Source organism: Harpia harpyja, chromosome 6, assembly GCF_026419915.1.
Source record: "Harpia harpyja isolate bHarHar1 chromosome 6, bHarHar1 primary haplotype, whole genome shotgun sequence".
Classification (NCBI taxonomy): Eukaryota; Metazoa; Chordata; class Aves; order Accipitriformes; family Accipitridae; genus Harpia; species Harpia harpyja.
Window position 1 is genome coordinate 16,554,955 of NC_068945.1, and position 15,703 is coordinate 16,570,657.

At 40.0% G+C, this 15,703-nt stretch overlaps 2 protein-coding genes across 7 annotated transcripts in view; one reads left to right on the forward strand and one right to left on the reverse strand.

Annotated features, from left to right (window-relative positions):
• The window catches only part of CACNA1C (calcium voltage-gated channel subunit alpha1 C), a 498,947-nt gene extending 484,650 nt beyond the window's left edge, over positions 1-14,297 (reverse strand). For all 4 annotated transcript variants that reach the window (XM_052789484.1, XM_052789488.1, XM_052789485.1 and 1 more), the window contains exon 1: positions 13,893-14,297. In XM_052789484.1, coding sequence (XP_052645444.1) covers positions 13,893-14,022 — 130 coding nt within the window. In that variant the 5' untranslated portion in view covers positions 14,023-14,297. The remainder of the gene's footprint in view (positions 1-13,892) is intronic.
• Positions 1,269-15,703, forward strand: part of DCP1B (decapping mRNA 1B) — a 46,629-nt gene continuing 32,194 nt past the window's right edge. The window contains exons 1-3 of one of the 3 annotated variants that reach the window (XM_052789481.1): positions 1,269-1,470; positions 2,490-2,530; positions 5,095-5,222. In XM_052789481.1, the coding sequence (XP_052645441.1) occupies positions 1,318-1,470; positions 2,490-2,530; positions 5,095-5,222 (322 nt within the window). In that variant the 5' untranslated portion in view covers positions 1,269-1,317. The other 2 variants (XM_052789483.1, XM_052789482.1) reach the window with 2 other exon arrangements.

Below are 15,703 nucleotides of genomic sequence, written 5' to 3' on the forward strand. Positions count from 1 at the left end.
AGATAGCATCCATTACCTTTGCCTTTGGTTCTTCCAGGGTATCCCTTTTTCTGGAAGGAAATATATCGCCCTACTGCTTCTATATACAGAAGGTGGTAACTCCTTCCAAAATTGCTACGTCGGTCTGAGGTGATGAAATAAAAAAAATTTGCTGTCTCAGGGAGTTCAGGCTGGACAGTTAAGGAAATCTTTTAAATCAAGTACATATTGAGTTTATCTGCATGCCACATAAAGCTCATGTATTTGCTGTAAACTGTTGGTATCAATAGATTAATAATAAATATGTGTGTCTGACAGGAAAATATGGTAACTAAATTCATGGTCTTGTCCATCTGTTCCTCTGCTGTTTGTATATCTCCATATCATAGTATGCTTGTTTATGTTTCAGCTGCTTGTCACATGTATGTTTGTGTGTATATATATATACACACAAGGGTTGTATGATGGCTTAGTTTGCACTCGTGTTCCTTTTCCCTCAAGTTCCATGCAGAAGTCTGTGAGCATATGCTAGCAAATACAGACTGTGTATATTCACGGATCTCAACCAACTTCTCTTCCTGTTCCAAGCGCTGTGCATGCGTTGCATCAGTGCACGTGTGAGCGCACAGGAAGCACACACGTCCTTACGGATACATGTGCTTACAGATACATGTGCTAACTTCGCACAGTCTCACACGAACATTCTCTCCGCAGGCACACCTGTGCGCCCAAATGCTTCCGTCCATATTTAAGGCCGAGCCTGTGTGGCTCCCCGCTCTCCGGAGGCCATGTATGTTGTGGCGCACACCACACCTTCTCCCGCATAGGCTGAGGGGCACACGGTGGGCGCGCAGGACTCCCTGCTTGGCACAGTGAGGGCCTGCGCCCTGGCGGCATCTCCCGCCGAGTTTCGCCGGTTCTCTCAGGCCTGCAGCCGCGGGAACCATGTTGTTCCTCTGGCGCACAGCTGCCCCTCTGGAAAAGAAGCCAGTCTGTGGCCTCCCCAGCGGCAGGGAGAGGCCTGAAAACGAAGGGCGCCAGGCACCGCGGGAAAACCTGCCGGCGCAGGCGGGTCGCTGCCGGAGGAGGCGCTGCGAAGCCGGCTGGCCCTCCCCGCGGCCCGGGCGGGCCCCGCCAGGCCGCCCCTCAGCTTGCCCCGTCGCCAACGGCAACAATCCTGAGCCGGCGGCGCTCGGCGCTCGATTGCGGCGGCTGGGCTGCGACTCTCCCGCCCGCTCTCCCTCCGACTGGGCGGGCGGGGGTGGGACCCACCGCCCTTCCTCTCGGCGGTGGATTGGTTGCGCCTACTAGGAACCCTGTGTTGTTGTCGGAGGCAAAATGGCGGCGGCGGTGGCCGGGGCCGCCTTGCTGGGCAAGGGGCTGGACATCAGCCTGGCGGCGCTGCAGCAGCACGACCCCTACATCAGCAGCATCGTGGACGTGGCCAGCCAGGTGGCGCTCTACACCTTCGGGCACCGCGCCAACGAGTGGGTACGTGAGGCCGCCCCGCCCCGCCCCCTCCGTCGCGAGAGGCGGGGCCGGGCGAGAAGCGGCCCCGCCCACTCCGGGGCGTCGGAGCAGGGGCGGGCGGCGAGGAGGCCCCGCCCCTCCTCTGGGGCGGGGCGGGGGGTGGGGGGAAGGGGTGGGCGTGCGGCCATTGCTGAGGGGGGAGGGTGGTTGCGGGAGCTGTGCTGAGGGGTCCCTCGGGACCTGGCCCGGCCGGGTGTCCTGGGGGGGCTCCCTGCGGTCATCAGGTGGGGCGAGGGCTTGTGCCTGGCTCAGCCTCTCTGGGGACTGCGAGAAGCCCTGCGGTGCCTGGGAAGTGGGTTTTGAAAGGCTCACAGGGCTGTAAAAGTTGTATCCTGCAGGGCAGGGCTGTAGGGGACTGGGGTTTAGACCAGGGCGTGAGGCTCAGGAGCTCCTCTGCCATTCAGACATCCGTAACAGGACCAAAACGCGTGCAAAACAGTGTTGGAGTTACAAATGCTAAAAAGACTAGTGAAGATTAAAACCATTAATTAACTTGGGGAAGCTTTTGGTAATTTAACATTCCGGCTATTTGCAGGTGGTTCTTGGTTTGCTATAATGGTGGGGCTTAGGGCCTGTGTTTGAAGAACCTGCGCAATCTGCCTTTTGTGTGGTTCCCCCTTACCCGTCTGAGCGTTGCCCCTGAGGCCAGGCGCCATTTGGAAAAATCCTCTCCCTGAATCTGGCCTGGGCATTGCCCTCACGCGTGGTGGAGAGTTAATCCAGCGCAGTGCTTAGTCTCATGGTGTCAAGCCTTTAGCCTTTTCATGTCTTGTCATAAAGCTTGGGTCAGCTGCACGGTGAGCTGTGCTAGCTGCAGTCTCTCTCCACCAGCTGATGAAGTTGGGTTTAATGCTTTTTTCATGGCTTAGGTAAGCGCAGTGTAACTGATGGTATCGGTGAAACAGAGATAAAGGGGGGCTTGCTGATGGCTAGCAAAACACTGCCCTGATTTCAACTTTCTTAACTTTCCTTTTCGTCAGGAGAAGACTGACGTGGAGGGAACGCTGTTTGTTTACACAAGGTGAGGACATAATGTTTTAATGCCTGCAGGTGAAACCTGTGGATGTGGAAAAGCTAGCTGGGATGGACCCTGGCTGAATGAAGTAAAATGCTCCTCCTTGTTCAAGAGTGAAAAGAAACTGAAATTGGCAGAGCCAAATGTGGGGAAGAAAACACTGGGAAGGAGACATCACCTTGTATTTGAATAAGACTTCCAAATGTGATTTAAATCTCAATGTGGGTAAACCTTAGAAATCTGTTATGTTGTTTTAAATAGGATGTAGCATTTGCAGTTTAAAAGGTGTCTGAACAAAAAACAAATAGTGAAATAAATAATGACATTCCTTAAACTAAGGGAATGGTAGAACTTACGAAGTATTGTGTTCCCTACTTAGGGAGTTTTCATACTGCTTGTGTCTGATTATTCATTTTTCATGCATATTTCATCCAACATTTTGGATGGGTTTAGTGCTTTCTTTTAGCAGCAGCTCCTGTGGCGGCTTTTCAAAGCATTGGTTACATCATTTATTCTAGCATGTACCTTTGATCTGTTGTGAAGCCTGCCCTACGTTTGGGTTTCCAAGTTAGTGCCCCAGCATTTCCCTGTGACTATTGCTAAAATCAGAAAATAATACAGTAAGTAGATCTTGCAGTAGCTGCTGGGCTGGGACACCAAAGCAGAAACTTTCTTCAACATTTATGTTGATGAGGATCTGGTAGGAGAACTGAGAAAGCAAGAGATTGTTTTGAGAAGGTGAGAGATGTATGTGTGAAGCGACAGGGAGACCCAAGTGACTGTGAACTTTGTGTGAAGTGGGAATGCTGATTTCAAACTTTTGAGCTTTTTTGTACCAGCAGTGGAAATTGTCATCAGTAATTTTTCTAAGCTGCTTTCAGGTAAGTGGAGATGAGATGCTGTTATAATTACCACCACAAGAGGAAGGAACTGGCCCTTAGTTGTGCTAGCAGTAGTTGGAGGTGGCTAGTTGTGTACTGCAAAACAGAAGTAGTATTTCTCTGGTATGTTGGTTTTAAAACTCCAGAACTGATGGGTAACCTGGCACTCCTAGCATCTCTGATCCTTCACCATTCTTTTTGTTGGCTGAGGAATTTTCCATTTACAGCAGAGATTGCTACCCTGGCTGCCCTATAGGCAACAGTATGGAACAGGTTTTGAGCTGTCAGTAACATCATACATTGCCCTCCCCATCAGTTTTAACTTTCATTCCCTGTGGCTTTGAACAAAGTCTTGAAGTCTTGTGGAAAAAACATTGCCAACAGACCGTAGGTTGGAGACCGCTGGTGTTGCCTTTGTTGCTTCTCATTACTGTTGTGACAATGTAAAGTAATGTGACCGTTTTACTGGAGCTGACTTATTTATTCACCTGTCTCATCTTTGCAAAATCTGAGGAACGGTCAGAAAATCAGACTTCCAGCTGGGTTAACACCAGTGCAAGTGGACTTTTTTTGTCTGTGTGTTTGTTTTAAATGAAGTAGTGACTGTTGCAAACAGGGATTCTTGTTAAGGGTTCCACTTCTGTTTAATTTTCTGTTGGCTCCAATCCTGTAATGCAGGTTCCTGTGCTTTGGATTTCATAGAGAAATCCACCCACCAGCAATTACCAGAGATGCCACTTTTCCCAAATGTTTAGCCATCATCTTTTCCTTTATTGTCATACTTGGTTTGAAAGTAATATCTCCTGTCAGGATTGTGATAGGTTTAACAGCTTGCATTAATTAAAATTATCTAAGTGACTAGAAGTGTAACTGCCATGAATGAGCATAATGATTTAGAGTCATGGAATCATAGAACTGTTTGGGTTGGAAGGGACCTTTAAAGATCATCTCGTCTAACCCCCCCTGCCACCGTCAGGGACATCTTTCGCTACATCAGGTTGCTCAAAGCTCTGTCCAGCCTGACCTTGAACACTTCCAATGATGAGGCTTCCACAGCTGCTCTGGGCAACCTGTTCCAGTGTCTCAGCACCCTCACTTTTGTTCTTATGCTTTAGATGGTATGGAAAATCCTATCTGGAATGACTGCTACTACCTGCAGTTGTTAACCTGAGTGTTAAAAAATATACTTGCTCCCACCCATGACTGAATCGTTCTAATTGCTGTTTTCTACTTCAGCAAGAAGCTATAGGGTAGATAGTGGTGGTTGGATAACATGATGCTGATGGTCTGGGACAAAGTGGCGTTTTGTAACAGCTTGCCTGTTCAGAAGTTGTAGGCCTTACAACTTGAAGTGAAAATTGGACATGCAGATATGATTATGCTTTGCCTAAGTCATTGGACCTCAAATAGTAGTATTGCAGATGTGGCATACTCTCTGTAGCTACTGTGAGACCAGTGGTGCTTCTGTTATTCCTCATACATAATGTAGGTTTTTGACATAATTAAAAGGATTGCATGAAACACTGCAGGAATCAGTTGTTATTTCCTTGGCAACCAAATTAGATTTTTGTAGTATCTCTTAGAAATAATAAAAAAAAAAACCCAAAACATTTTAGAGAACTATACAACAAATTCTAGTAATTTCTTTCTTTCCTTGACTTGATGTGATTTCTACTTGATAATTTTCAGATCAGCTTCTCCAAGGCATGGTTTCACAATTATGAACAGACTGAGCATGGAAAATCGAACAGAACCTATTACTAAAGACCTCGATTTCCAGCTGCAGGACCCTTTTCTACTGTACAGAAATGCCAGATGTAAGTATGTGATATGCTGGGTTAAATACTGAAGAAGTCAGCTCCTTCAGAGTCTGTTCTTTGTTAAGGCAGTCCAAATGATTAGACTGCAGCTTTCAAGGGCTGAAACTAGCTGGTTAACAGTTACAATTGAAGGAATACATTTTGGTTTTTGACATGCTGCAAGAGTCGCTCAGTGCTTCCTAAAATGCCACTCTTCTAAAGTATTAGAATGTGCTTAACTGTAATCTCTTCATTTAACTGACAAATAGTAGACTTTTATGGTTGTGTGTATGTGATAGGTGTAGAGACTCACAGAGATATTGTGTGTTCTGAATATACCCCAGTCAGTGTTGCGAAGTCTTGCCATAAAGCAGATCTACTGAGGGTTGGAGTAACACAGTACTGTGTTTATCTTACATGATTATTTTTATACAAGAATTAGCAACTGTCAGACAAACTCAGAAATAAGTGGAAGACATGAAAAAGCTGTACTTTTACATGCAGATATGCATACAGACTGTTACAATGTACAATTATATGAGAATGAGCAGTTATAAATACACAGTTTATATCTGTACTTGGAACCAGAGCTGTAGTATGATCTATACTTTGTGCTTGATGCGTAAAAGCAGATTGCAGAAATGTTTTATGTAAACTGGGATGCAGAACTGTTCCCTCTGGATGAAGCAAAAGCAGAGGAAATTCGTGGCATGCAAAGCAGCCCAGTTTGATAATCTGCTAGACCTTTTTACTTCATAAACTTATTGGAGTTGGAAAGTATATCAAGAGGGAATCCTGTTGTTCACACACACTATGTGGTAGAAGCAATAGAGAAATAACATTTTAAATAACCTAAATGAAACTTCTATTTTTGAGAGTATTTGATAGGCTGACAAAGAATTGAAATTCCCAAAGAAACTGAAAAGAAATGCAGACATCTCCAGGCTAACCTAGACTAGACCCAAACATGAGGATTTTAAGTACCATGAGACCTATTTATCCCACCTGATTTTGAAGATGTATATGTAATCTTTTTTTACCTCATTTTGAAATTCCATTAGGAGTTCATGTATGTATACACTATTATCTACCTCTTGAAATCTGATGTATTAATTTTTCATTTTTGTTGAGACAAGTAGTATAAAGAGTAATTAGAAGTTGTCATATCTCTATGCTGACATGAAGTAAGACAATCTTTAGTCTGATTACTACATGTAAATTGTGATTCGTTTGGGTTTTTATTAGGAGAAAAATTGGGAGTTTTGAGGGGTGTAAGCGGTTTGTTCACTAAGAGATGTCAGAATTTTAGATTTGCAGGGTCTCAAATAGAAGTACTAACGTGCTTCGGAGCAGTGGGCCTACGTTCAAGTAACTCGTCTGAGGCTTTTTGGCTAATTGTGCAACAGCAAAATGCAGAAGGCTTCTTTTCTGGGTTCTTCTGTCTAGGCAATGGTTCTTTTAGGGTAGTTACTGCTTAACTGTGTTTGCACAGCATCAAGGCTGCCTGTGTTTCTCACACTGCCCCACCAGTGAGTAGGCTGGGGGGGGCACAAGATTTTGGGAGGGGATGCAGCTGGGACAGCTGACCCCAACTGACTGAAGGGATACACCAGACCATATGACATGCTCAGCAATAAAAGCTGGGGAAAGGAGGAGGAAGGGGAGTGTTTGGAGTTATGACATCTGTCTTCCCAAGTAACCATTACACATGATGAAGCCTTGCTTTCCTGGAAATGGCTAAATACCTGCCTGCTGATGGAAAGTAGTGAATGAATTCCTTATTTTGCTTTGCTTGCACGCACAGCTTTGCTTTACCTATTAATCTGTCTTTATTTTCAACCCATGAATTTTCTTTCTTTTGCCCTTTTGATTGTCTCCCCAGCCCACTGAGGGAAGGGAGCAGCAGCTGTGTGGGGCTGAGCAGCTGGCTGGGGTGAACCCACAGCACCTACATGGGACCCTTTCTTCCTTACTGTGTATTTCAAAGTCTTAGCTACATAAAATAAAGGAACCTCCTCAACATTAAGTATCTGTTTTCACTAGGGTCTCGTCCAAACACGGTTCTGAATATCCATCTTGAATTTTCTATATGAATATTTTCCTTGTGTTTTACTTTATTATACAATTTGTCTTTTATAATTTTTGCAAAACTAAGGCTTCAGGCTTCTTCCTTATTAAATGGAGTTTTCATCGAAAACTGGTGGCTTTAGGCCCTAATCCTATATTATTTTTATCTCCTGCTTACAGATACTAACAAGAGTAGTAATAGCTGTTTACTTGGCAAAATAGCGGACAGTTTGGCAGTAATACTTAACAGGATCTGGAAACAAGTTATCTTTTTCTAACCTTTTGTTTGACTTGGTTACTTCTTACTCTATTTTTCATACATACTTTCTTAATAGATATAATAAAACTAGCAGAGTTTCCTCTGTTTTTCTGATTGGTATAGTTGCTTTCCCATATAACAGGACTTACATTTGGGTTTTGTAACAATGTAAATTTCAGAAAAATACAGAAGCAAGCATTTTGAGGAATAAAGAAATCCTGCCCAGTGTTTTGTTTCTTCCAATATTCTGAATGTTTGTTGAAACCAACTTCATTTCAGTATAGCTGAATATCTGTGGCTGGCTGTATCACACAGTCTAAAATAAATGCTCTTGGCAGCAAAACGTAGTACTTCTATACTGGACAAGTCCTCCGACATTTTGTCCCGTTATAGCTATCATTTTGTAAAGATTGCTTTGCATTCAATATATGATTACAATAGAAAAAGTTTTCCAAAATTATACACAGTAAAATAAGTTTTAGGAATACATAAAATAAGAAAAAGGAATATTTTGATCTTACATTTTACTTTATTGTTTTTTGTATTTCTTCTATTGTTCCATATGATCTTGGTTATCTACAGCTGAAATACTGTCTAAACACCGTGTTGCAGTCACCTACAGTCTAATCCCAGGACTTTTCAGGCTGGATTTGGGATCCATGCCACTTAATGTTTGCACTGATCCACAATTTCACAGAAAAGTTTAGTTTGGGAAATCTGTTAGGCTAGAGCTAGGGTTATTCATTTCAAAGCCGGGAGGGAAGCTCAAATTACAGTTTTTAATGCCAGCAGATATCCTTGTCCACCAAGAAACAGAAGGTTTATGGATAAAATAGGTATTTTGAAAGTGACCTAAAACTTATGCAATTTTAGACACTTTCTTTCTGAGAGCAAGACAGTTTTTGTTTAGATTATCTAATAATTTTAAGGGTTTTAAATAATTTCCTGGGTTCTATATTTGAGTAATCTTAACTACATAATAACTACTTTTTTCTTAATCTTTGGTGATATTTATTGTGAAAACCAATGTTTAGAGCCTGTTGCTTAAGACTCGATGCTGATTAATATGAGATAGTTCAAAAGAAATGCATAACTGTAAATTATTGGTTAAAATACCTTCATTTTCTCCTTTCAGCGCTGATCAGCTATGTAACAGTGTACTTGCAGCTATCCCCAACTGTATATTGTACCAACTGTACATGGGTGTATGCTGGGTCAGTGAATTATTTCTTCAGTCAACTGATTTATCGTTTTATCACTGAATAGTGTTTTTCATGTTTACAGGACACAGCACTTGGTGAATATAAAGTTGCATATCTTAGAGCTAGCTTCACCTTGAGCATTTCGGCTGCCAGAGAAAAATACAAGATCCTACCTTATAACAGTTATTATTCTAATTATGACAGTGGTCTGATACAGGTTAATTGGGTGCTTTTATGCTATAGCAAGTGAAGAAAGAAGGTGTGTGACAGATCAACAAATATTCTATATCTGACTAGATTCTACACCTATTTGAACATAGAAGTTACTTTTCATTTCTGTGCCACATTTGTAGCAAGGCCTTTGATCATGTCATCTCCTAGGCTTGAAAGTGAATGAAGCTTCCTAGTGAGATGTGGCATATACTACTGAATTTGAGCTTTTGCAGAGGGTGAGGAAGTGGTACAAAAGCAGACCAGACATGCCTGGTTTTGGTAAAACTGTCTAGATACACGATACGTACATAACCTCATGCTAGTTTCAGTTGTCCAGTTTAACTTGCCACCATATGTTTATCAGAACCCTGAAAATTTAATATTATCTTCCCAAATTCACACACTGTAAAGACATCCAGTAAATGGGATGGGATGGGAGGGAGAGAGAAGTTTGCCAGTTGTCCAAAGAAGTACCATAAGTTTTGGCTTTTGTTTGTGTTTTTTTCTTTTTTTTCCTGTAGGTCATAATTATTTATCTGTGAAAATTTTTCTAAATATATGGTTGGGGGCAAGTGATAGTAAAATGTTTAGGAAAAGATAATGGTGTATATTTTTCTTAAACTATTATTTTTCATTCTTAAATTCTATGTTACAGCATCCTCGAGCCCTCTCAAATAAAATAACTCATCTTCTTGGAGACTGATTGTGGCTCATTTCAGTTCAGCCTTCTAAGTAAATACATCCTGGTAAAAAATACTAAATGGATAACAAGTGTCCCACTTCTGTAGGCATTTCTTAAGGCCCATTGACCCTGAAGTAACGTTTCTCTTGTAAAGAACATCCTAGTTTGAAGATTATTAGAAGCTTACTTCCGAAGGGAAAGCAGGAGACAACTGTAATAGAATTTGAGTGATATGTAAAAATGAGTGTGTCATGAAAAACAATCTTCTTTTGGATACTATAGTGTCTTTTTTTACCCTGAAATATGTTCTTAGTCTATACTACATTATATATGCTGTAATTCAATTTTAAATCTCTTCTTGCTTCTGAAATGTGTTTTTTTATTTGAGACTGAAACCAGCATTTGGTGGTTAAATTTACTTGTGTATATATTTAGATTTAGCCTTCTGCATATTGACCAATAAACAACTACTTGCTCAATTGTTTCTATTGAAACAGGCAAAATAGATATTCCAGGCTTTGTTTTTATGATGTAATAGAGTTTCTGTTCGGTGTTTGGTTTTGGTAAAAATGTCAGTTTAAAATGGAGAGCCTTATTTATCAGCCTCCTACCTTCCAGCATACAGCATCTGGTCCAATAACAGAAAAACCCAACAGGATGAACACAGTAAATTGAAATCTGTATCCAGCTGATTATTCCCCAAATGCTCATTGGTCTTTTTGAATTTTGAAACAAATACTTTTAAATGTTTTTAACTTCGTTCAATTTGTATTATTTTTCTCCGAATTCAGTGGTCTGCTGATTCAGAAGTATTACATGGCTTTCTGTTGCCACATCATTAAGCAAAACGCAATGTTTTTGTCACAGCTGAATAACTCAAAAACAATTTTTTTGAGTTTAAGTTTGATTGCAAAATTGTTATTCTGGCCTGCTAGAACCTGCATATTTTGTTGAAGAAAATATTTCTATAGTTTAAAGCTCTTTGAAAAATGTTTGTCAATTTGGAACAAAAGTGTTTGAAAAGTGAAAGCTCAAACTATAGAAATTCAAAGTAATTTTGGCAGAAGGCCCTTGCCCTCTGTAGCGGTATGTTCTTCTCGACCTGTTGTTTGCTAAACAGATTTGGCTAAAGCTTGTTTTTTAAAAGCCTGCCTGGACAGACTACTGCCATTTGTTCAGAATACGAATGCTTGTGGTCTACCTGAGGTTCTGTCCTTGGAGACATTTTTGTCTCAGAGAAATAAAAAAATCACTCCTTCTTCCTATTCCACTTTCTCTCCTTTGATCAGCATTATAAAAATTCATCATGCATCCAGCCAGACAGAACAGCAGCAGAGGTCGCGATTATCTTCCCTAGATGTTACTGACCTTAAAGTGAAACCTCAGTTTTGCTGAGAGCGTTGGAATGCTAACACTGTTAAGCATAGATATTATTTTCCTTTTTTAAATTTAAAAGGAAAATATGCATACTGAAAATAGTAAGAGTTGATTCTAAACCCAGAAAATTAAGGTCGCAGCATGCGCTTTGTCATGTTGCATGTTTTGGTTGGTTTTTTTTGAAACCTGTTTTACAGTTTGTGTCCAACTTAACTATTTTATAGTTTGTCATGTGCAAATTTTATTGAGAGAAGCAAATAAATAGGAGCAGGAAGAAACTTGCTTATCAGATGTATAGTGATGGTAATTTTTTTTTTTTGTGAGATGCTGTCTAGCACTCAGTTTACTGACTTCCTTGTACCTATACTCAGAAATTATCTGTTCTTAGACCAGTTTATAAAAGCATATATAAAAGCATTACTAATTCCCTACTACATTTCCCATATAGTTCTTCACTTTGTGGTCTATACTTCAATCTACTAGTGATTTTAATATGCTTAGAAGATGGTAAAAATTGCCTCAGAATGTCAAGAAAAATAATAAACTGCCCTTTGGAAATGGTATAGATATTGATTTACATGTTTATAAATAAAAACATAAAATATGTACATTTATATATTAGATTTTTGTGCTTTCTGTCTTTCATTTTAATTTTCAAGGATGCCTAAAAATCTTTAATACTTGCCTGTTGAGATATAAAAATATTATTGTAAATTGATGGCATAAGTAAACGCTATTTTGCAATCGGGTGCGGATGGACATGTAGCAGTGCTGACTCAAGGCAGGTGATTTTTAAGATCAGGAATCATAATCTTGCTGTCCAGTGATTAGTTGGTTTGCCTGTTCTAGAGTATACCACCTGATAGGCCTGTCTTTGAAATCTGTAACTAAACTCTGCTTGAATCTATGGAAGCAGGAGTGGATTTTTAACGTAATGAAAGGGACAGGATAATTTGTAGAGTAAAGAAGTATGCATATATGCAAATTACTTTTAAAAAATAAATTGACTTTAAAAGTGCCATAGCATATACTTTTCTGTGGTAACTTGTAGTTGATCATAATTTCTTCTTTTCCTAACTTTCTTACTGAAGCTAGCCCTGTTTTGAGCAGAAGGTTGGACTAAATGACCTGCAGAGGCCCCAACCAAACTAAATAGTTGATATGATTCCAGGATTAGCAGGTATTGGTTAATTCTACTTCAGAGTGTTTGGAATTTTTTTGTGCTTATTGTGGAGGGTAAATGTAGTTCTGTGATTTAGGTTTTTAGGGTTCAAATAAAAAACCCACAAAAACCAGAGGAGGAACTGTAATACCCCCTTTTTGTTTGTTGTTTTTAAAGCAAAATTTTTTGTACTAGTAAGTATTTCTAAATTTATTTTTTTCCAGAGCTGCCTTATTATTCATATTTTCCTTTAAATACAAGATGTGTTTTTCAGTGGAAATTGTCCATGCCAGTTGTGAAGGCCTTAAGATTAAGATACAAGTTTTGATGCATAAAACCCATGTCCCTTGTCATCCCGTGCATTTCAGCACAGATATTTCTATTCAGACTTTCCTAAAAGGATATTTTTGTTGTTTGTTCCTCACCTTTCCTACCCTGAGGATTTGGTACCAGTTGTGGAAGTGTTTGAGCAAAGCAAACAATTTAGAATGCTTTGCCTTTGTAAAGTGGCTTTTTGCAACTGTAACTGATGTCTGCAGTCATCTTTTTTGCTCTAATGATGCGTTTCTGTTGCGTGATGAAGGTGGTAAAAAAAAAAAAAAAAAAAACGTGGAAGGAAAAGAAGTGCAGTAATCCTGACATAGGTTTTCAGTTATGTGGAACGATGAAGTCCAATCTGAAAGTCAGAGAAACTATATGTCATCTGAGAAGAAACAGACTAAGGAGCTAAGATAACAAAAGCTATGTAGTTTTTTGATGGCTGGTAATTATTTTGTGTATGGTGGAACTGTATCTCTGCCTGGGCAAACAAATTGTTAGGAGAAGTAAATGGAGTAGAATTAAAAGCATGTATCAAGCATCCTGCAGTTGTGGATGAGTTTCTGTATAGAATGAAAGGAATATAATACTGTGTATATCTGCTAGACATGGTCTTTGTTTCCCATTTATGGATGTCAGTTTATAAGCAACATATTGGCTTGTCTGGACGTTTACTGCTGAGAGTGTACTGCCAGCACTGGGAATTCCAGACATCTTTTCAAGATAAGATAGGCGTATGATGCAGTAAAGCTCAAGAGTTCAAGTTGAAACAGACAATTTTTTTTTAAAGCGGTTATTTTCATGTGACTACCTGTATACCCACTACTTCATACACACCTCCTTGTATAGCATAAAATGGTAGATGTTTCCAGATCGGTGTAAATATGTACATGAATGCCTACATATTTCTTCTGCAAATGAAAATATTACAGAGCTAGTTGCTTTTTAGAAATCTCTCACGTAACCCCCTTTTCAGATTAGTCCCTTCACACGCGCACACATGCATTTAATATTTTGAGTTTTTGTATGTTTTAAACTTCTTAGCCTCTTTGTCTACAAAAAAGCCCTTTTTCTTTCTTGTTCTGTATACTTGCGTGCCTTTTTTTCCCCCCCCCCCTCTCTTGTCAAAGTGGAAGCAATGTTTATTAGATGCTCAAAAGACAATATATTACCAAGAGAAGCCATCCATCTACTTAACTCCACAGATTTGAGAATTATCAGAATTATCTAAATCCTGTGGTAGTGTGATCACACATACAGGACTTCACAGTACATTATCCTCAGCTATTACTGTAAGTTATTAGTGTATTTTCATACACTGTTCTATTTAAATAGAAAGGGAATACTTATCCCAGCAGGTAGATACCAGTACAGTTTGTGTGCACACAACTGGGTGATGTTGTCTTACCTCCAGGTTTGATGTAGAAGCAGTTAAGCTGAGTTTCATGCACCAGCTTCCCCTTATACTTCATTTCAGGTTCCTCTGGCTGGTGGCTGGGTAGCGGGTGATAGGCTTGCCGAACAAAGGCTTGAAACATTTTAAAATTCCAAGGAGCGTTGAAACAGCTGAACCTGAGTATGTTTTCTATATGTAGTAAAGGTAAATTCCTTTTGGTCAATTGTTTCTTACTTCAGAGTTATTTTATGTAATAGCCTTGTACAGAAGTTTAAACCTGAATGTTACTTTAAATTACTGACAACTTGGTTGTTTAATCTAGAAACTATTTTCTAGCTCTTTTAAACCTTTGCAATATCTCTTGCATTATCCTTCCTTTCCTTGCTCTTCACTCCTAATCCTTTTCTTGTCCTCTGTGCCTTATGCTCAGTTGGAGCCTTCTCCTCCCCCTGTGGTTTTTCAGGAAAACTTGGATTGAGAAGTGAAGATAATGGGCGCCATCCACCCGTCAGCTCATCACCTCACCGAGCCATGACGATCTCTGGTTTGTGTATATCAGCACGGACTTCTCTGATAATATCCTCTTGTGTTTGAAAAAAATAGGTTTATCTAGTAGGGGGTGGACTTCACTCCTGACATAGCCAGAAAACTTCTCTTGGAATGTGATCTTGCTCACTCGCACTCTTTTATATGTGTGTATATATATGAAAATATTTGTAACCTTCTCTTAAAACATGGAAGATAAATATGTGAGCAAGTGTATCCCACAGCGCATATACAAGCTTCTCACTTCTGTCTAGTATTGATTTAATACAAGCTCTTGAGTGCCTCATCAGCTCTCTCTTCGTCAAAACAAGCCTTAAATCAGCAGTAAACAATACTTTTCAATTATGGAAGGAAAAAAGAAAGAAACCCGTCTCAAGTATAAGATAGCATACCCTTTAAAGGACAAGGAATGTGTTCTATACAGAAACACGGTGCAACTGCTCCAGTGGAATTCCAGTAAGGCTGCAAAGGCAGTGTTGCTTTTTTGTCTTAACTGGCGTACAAACTAGTAACAGCATTCGGTGTAATATTTGCTATCTGCTGTGCTTTAATGGTCGCAGCTGCAGCCCAGCTGTTGTTTTTGTAATGCAGAGCTTGCTTTAATAAAATTTAATAAACTATAAAGTCTTCATATGATAATGTATTGTTTAAAATCAATCTTTTTAAAAAAATGTGGGTTTTACCTGCTAGCTTCATTATTTTGGACATGCAGACTCCTAGGTCTTTTGGAGCCTGTTTCAGTAATCCTTTTGCATAGCAGATCAATTATTTATGGGAATAAAAAACAACCAGAGATCTTGTAGCCAGGGGAAAAAAAAAAGTAGGTGATGTAAGACACATGCTTCAGGTCAGAAGTCAACCGTAAAGGGACTAGGAAGGTTCTTCCTGTGAATCATTTAGTGCTGGTCATTGTCTTAGGTAGGATATGGACTTTCAGTTTGGTGAGCTGCACCAATTCTTTTGTCTCGGTCAAACAAACTGCCTTTCTGTAAAATTTCAGTATTATTTGCTTAACAACATACAGTGTTAAATCCTCTGCACAGGAATGTGTAGCATCTCTCAATGTAGAGGTTCATGAAATCTCATAATAATTAGAAAAGGAGAGAAATAACATTGGATTTTTATGTAAGGTATCATATGCCTTCCTGCAGTGCTTTGCTGCTTTTTTGTTGTTGTTGTTATCTCTTCTGTTTTTATACTTGTTTCTCTCACGTGAATATTTTGTACATCTCTCTTTCAAAAAGAAAACAAAGTAGAGGTTCAAATTTGCACTGAGA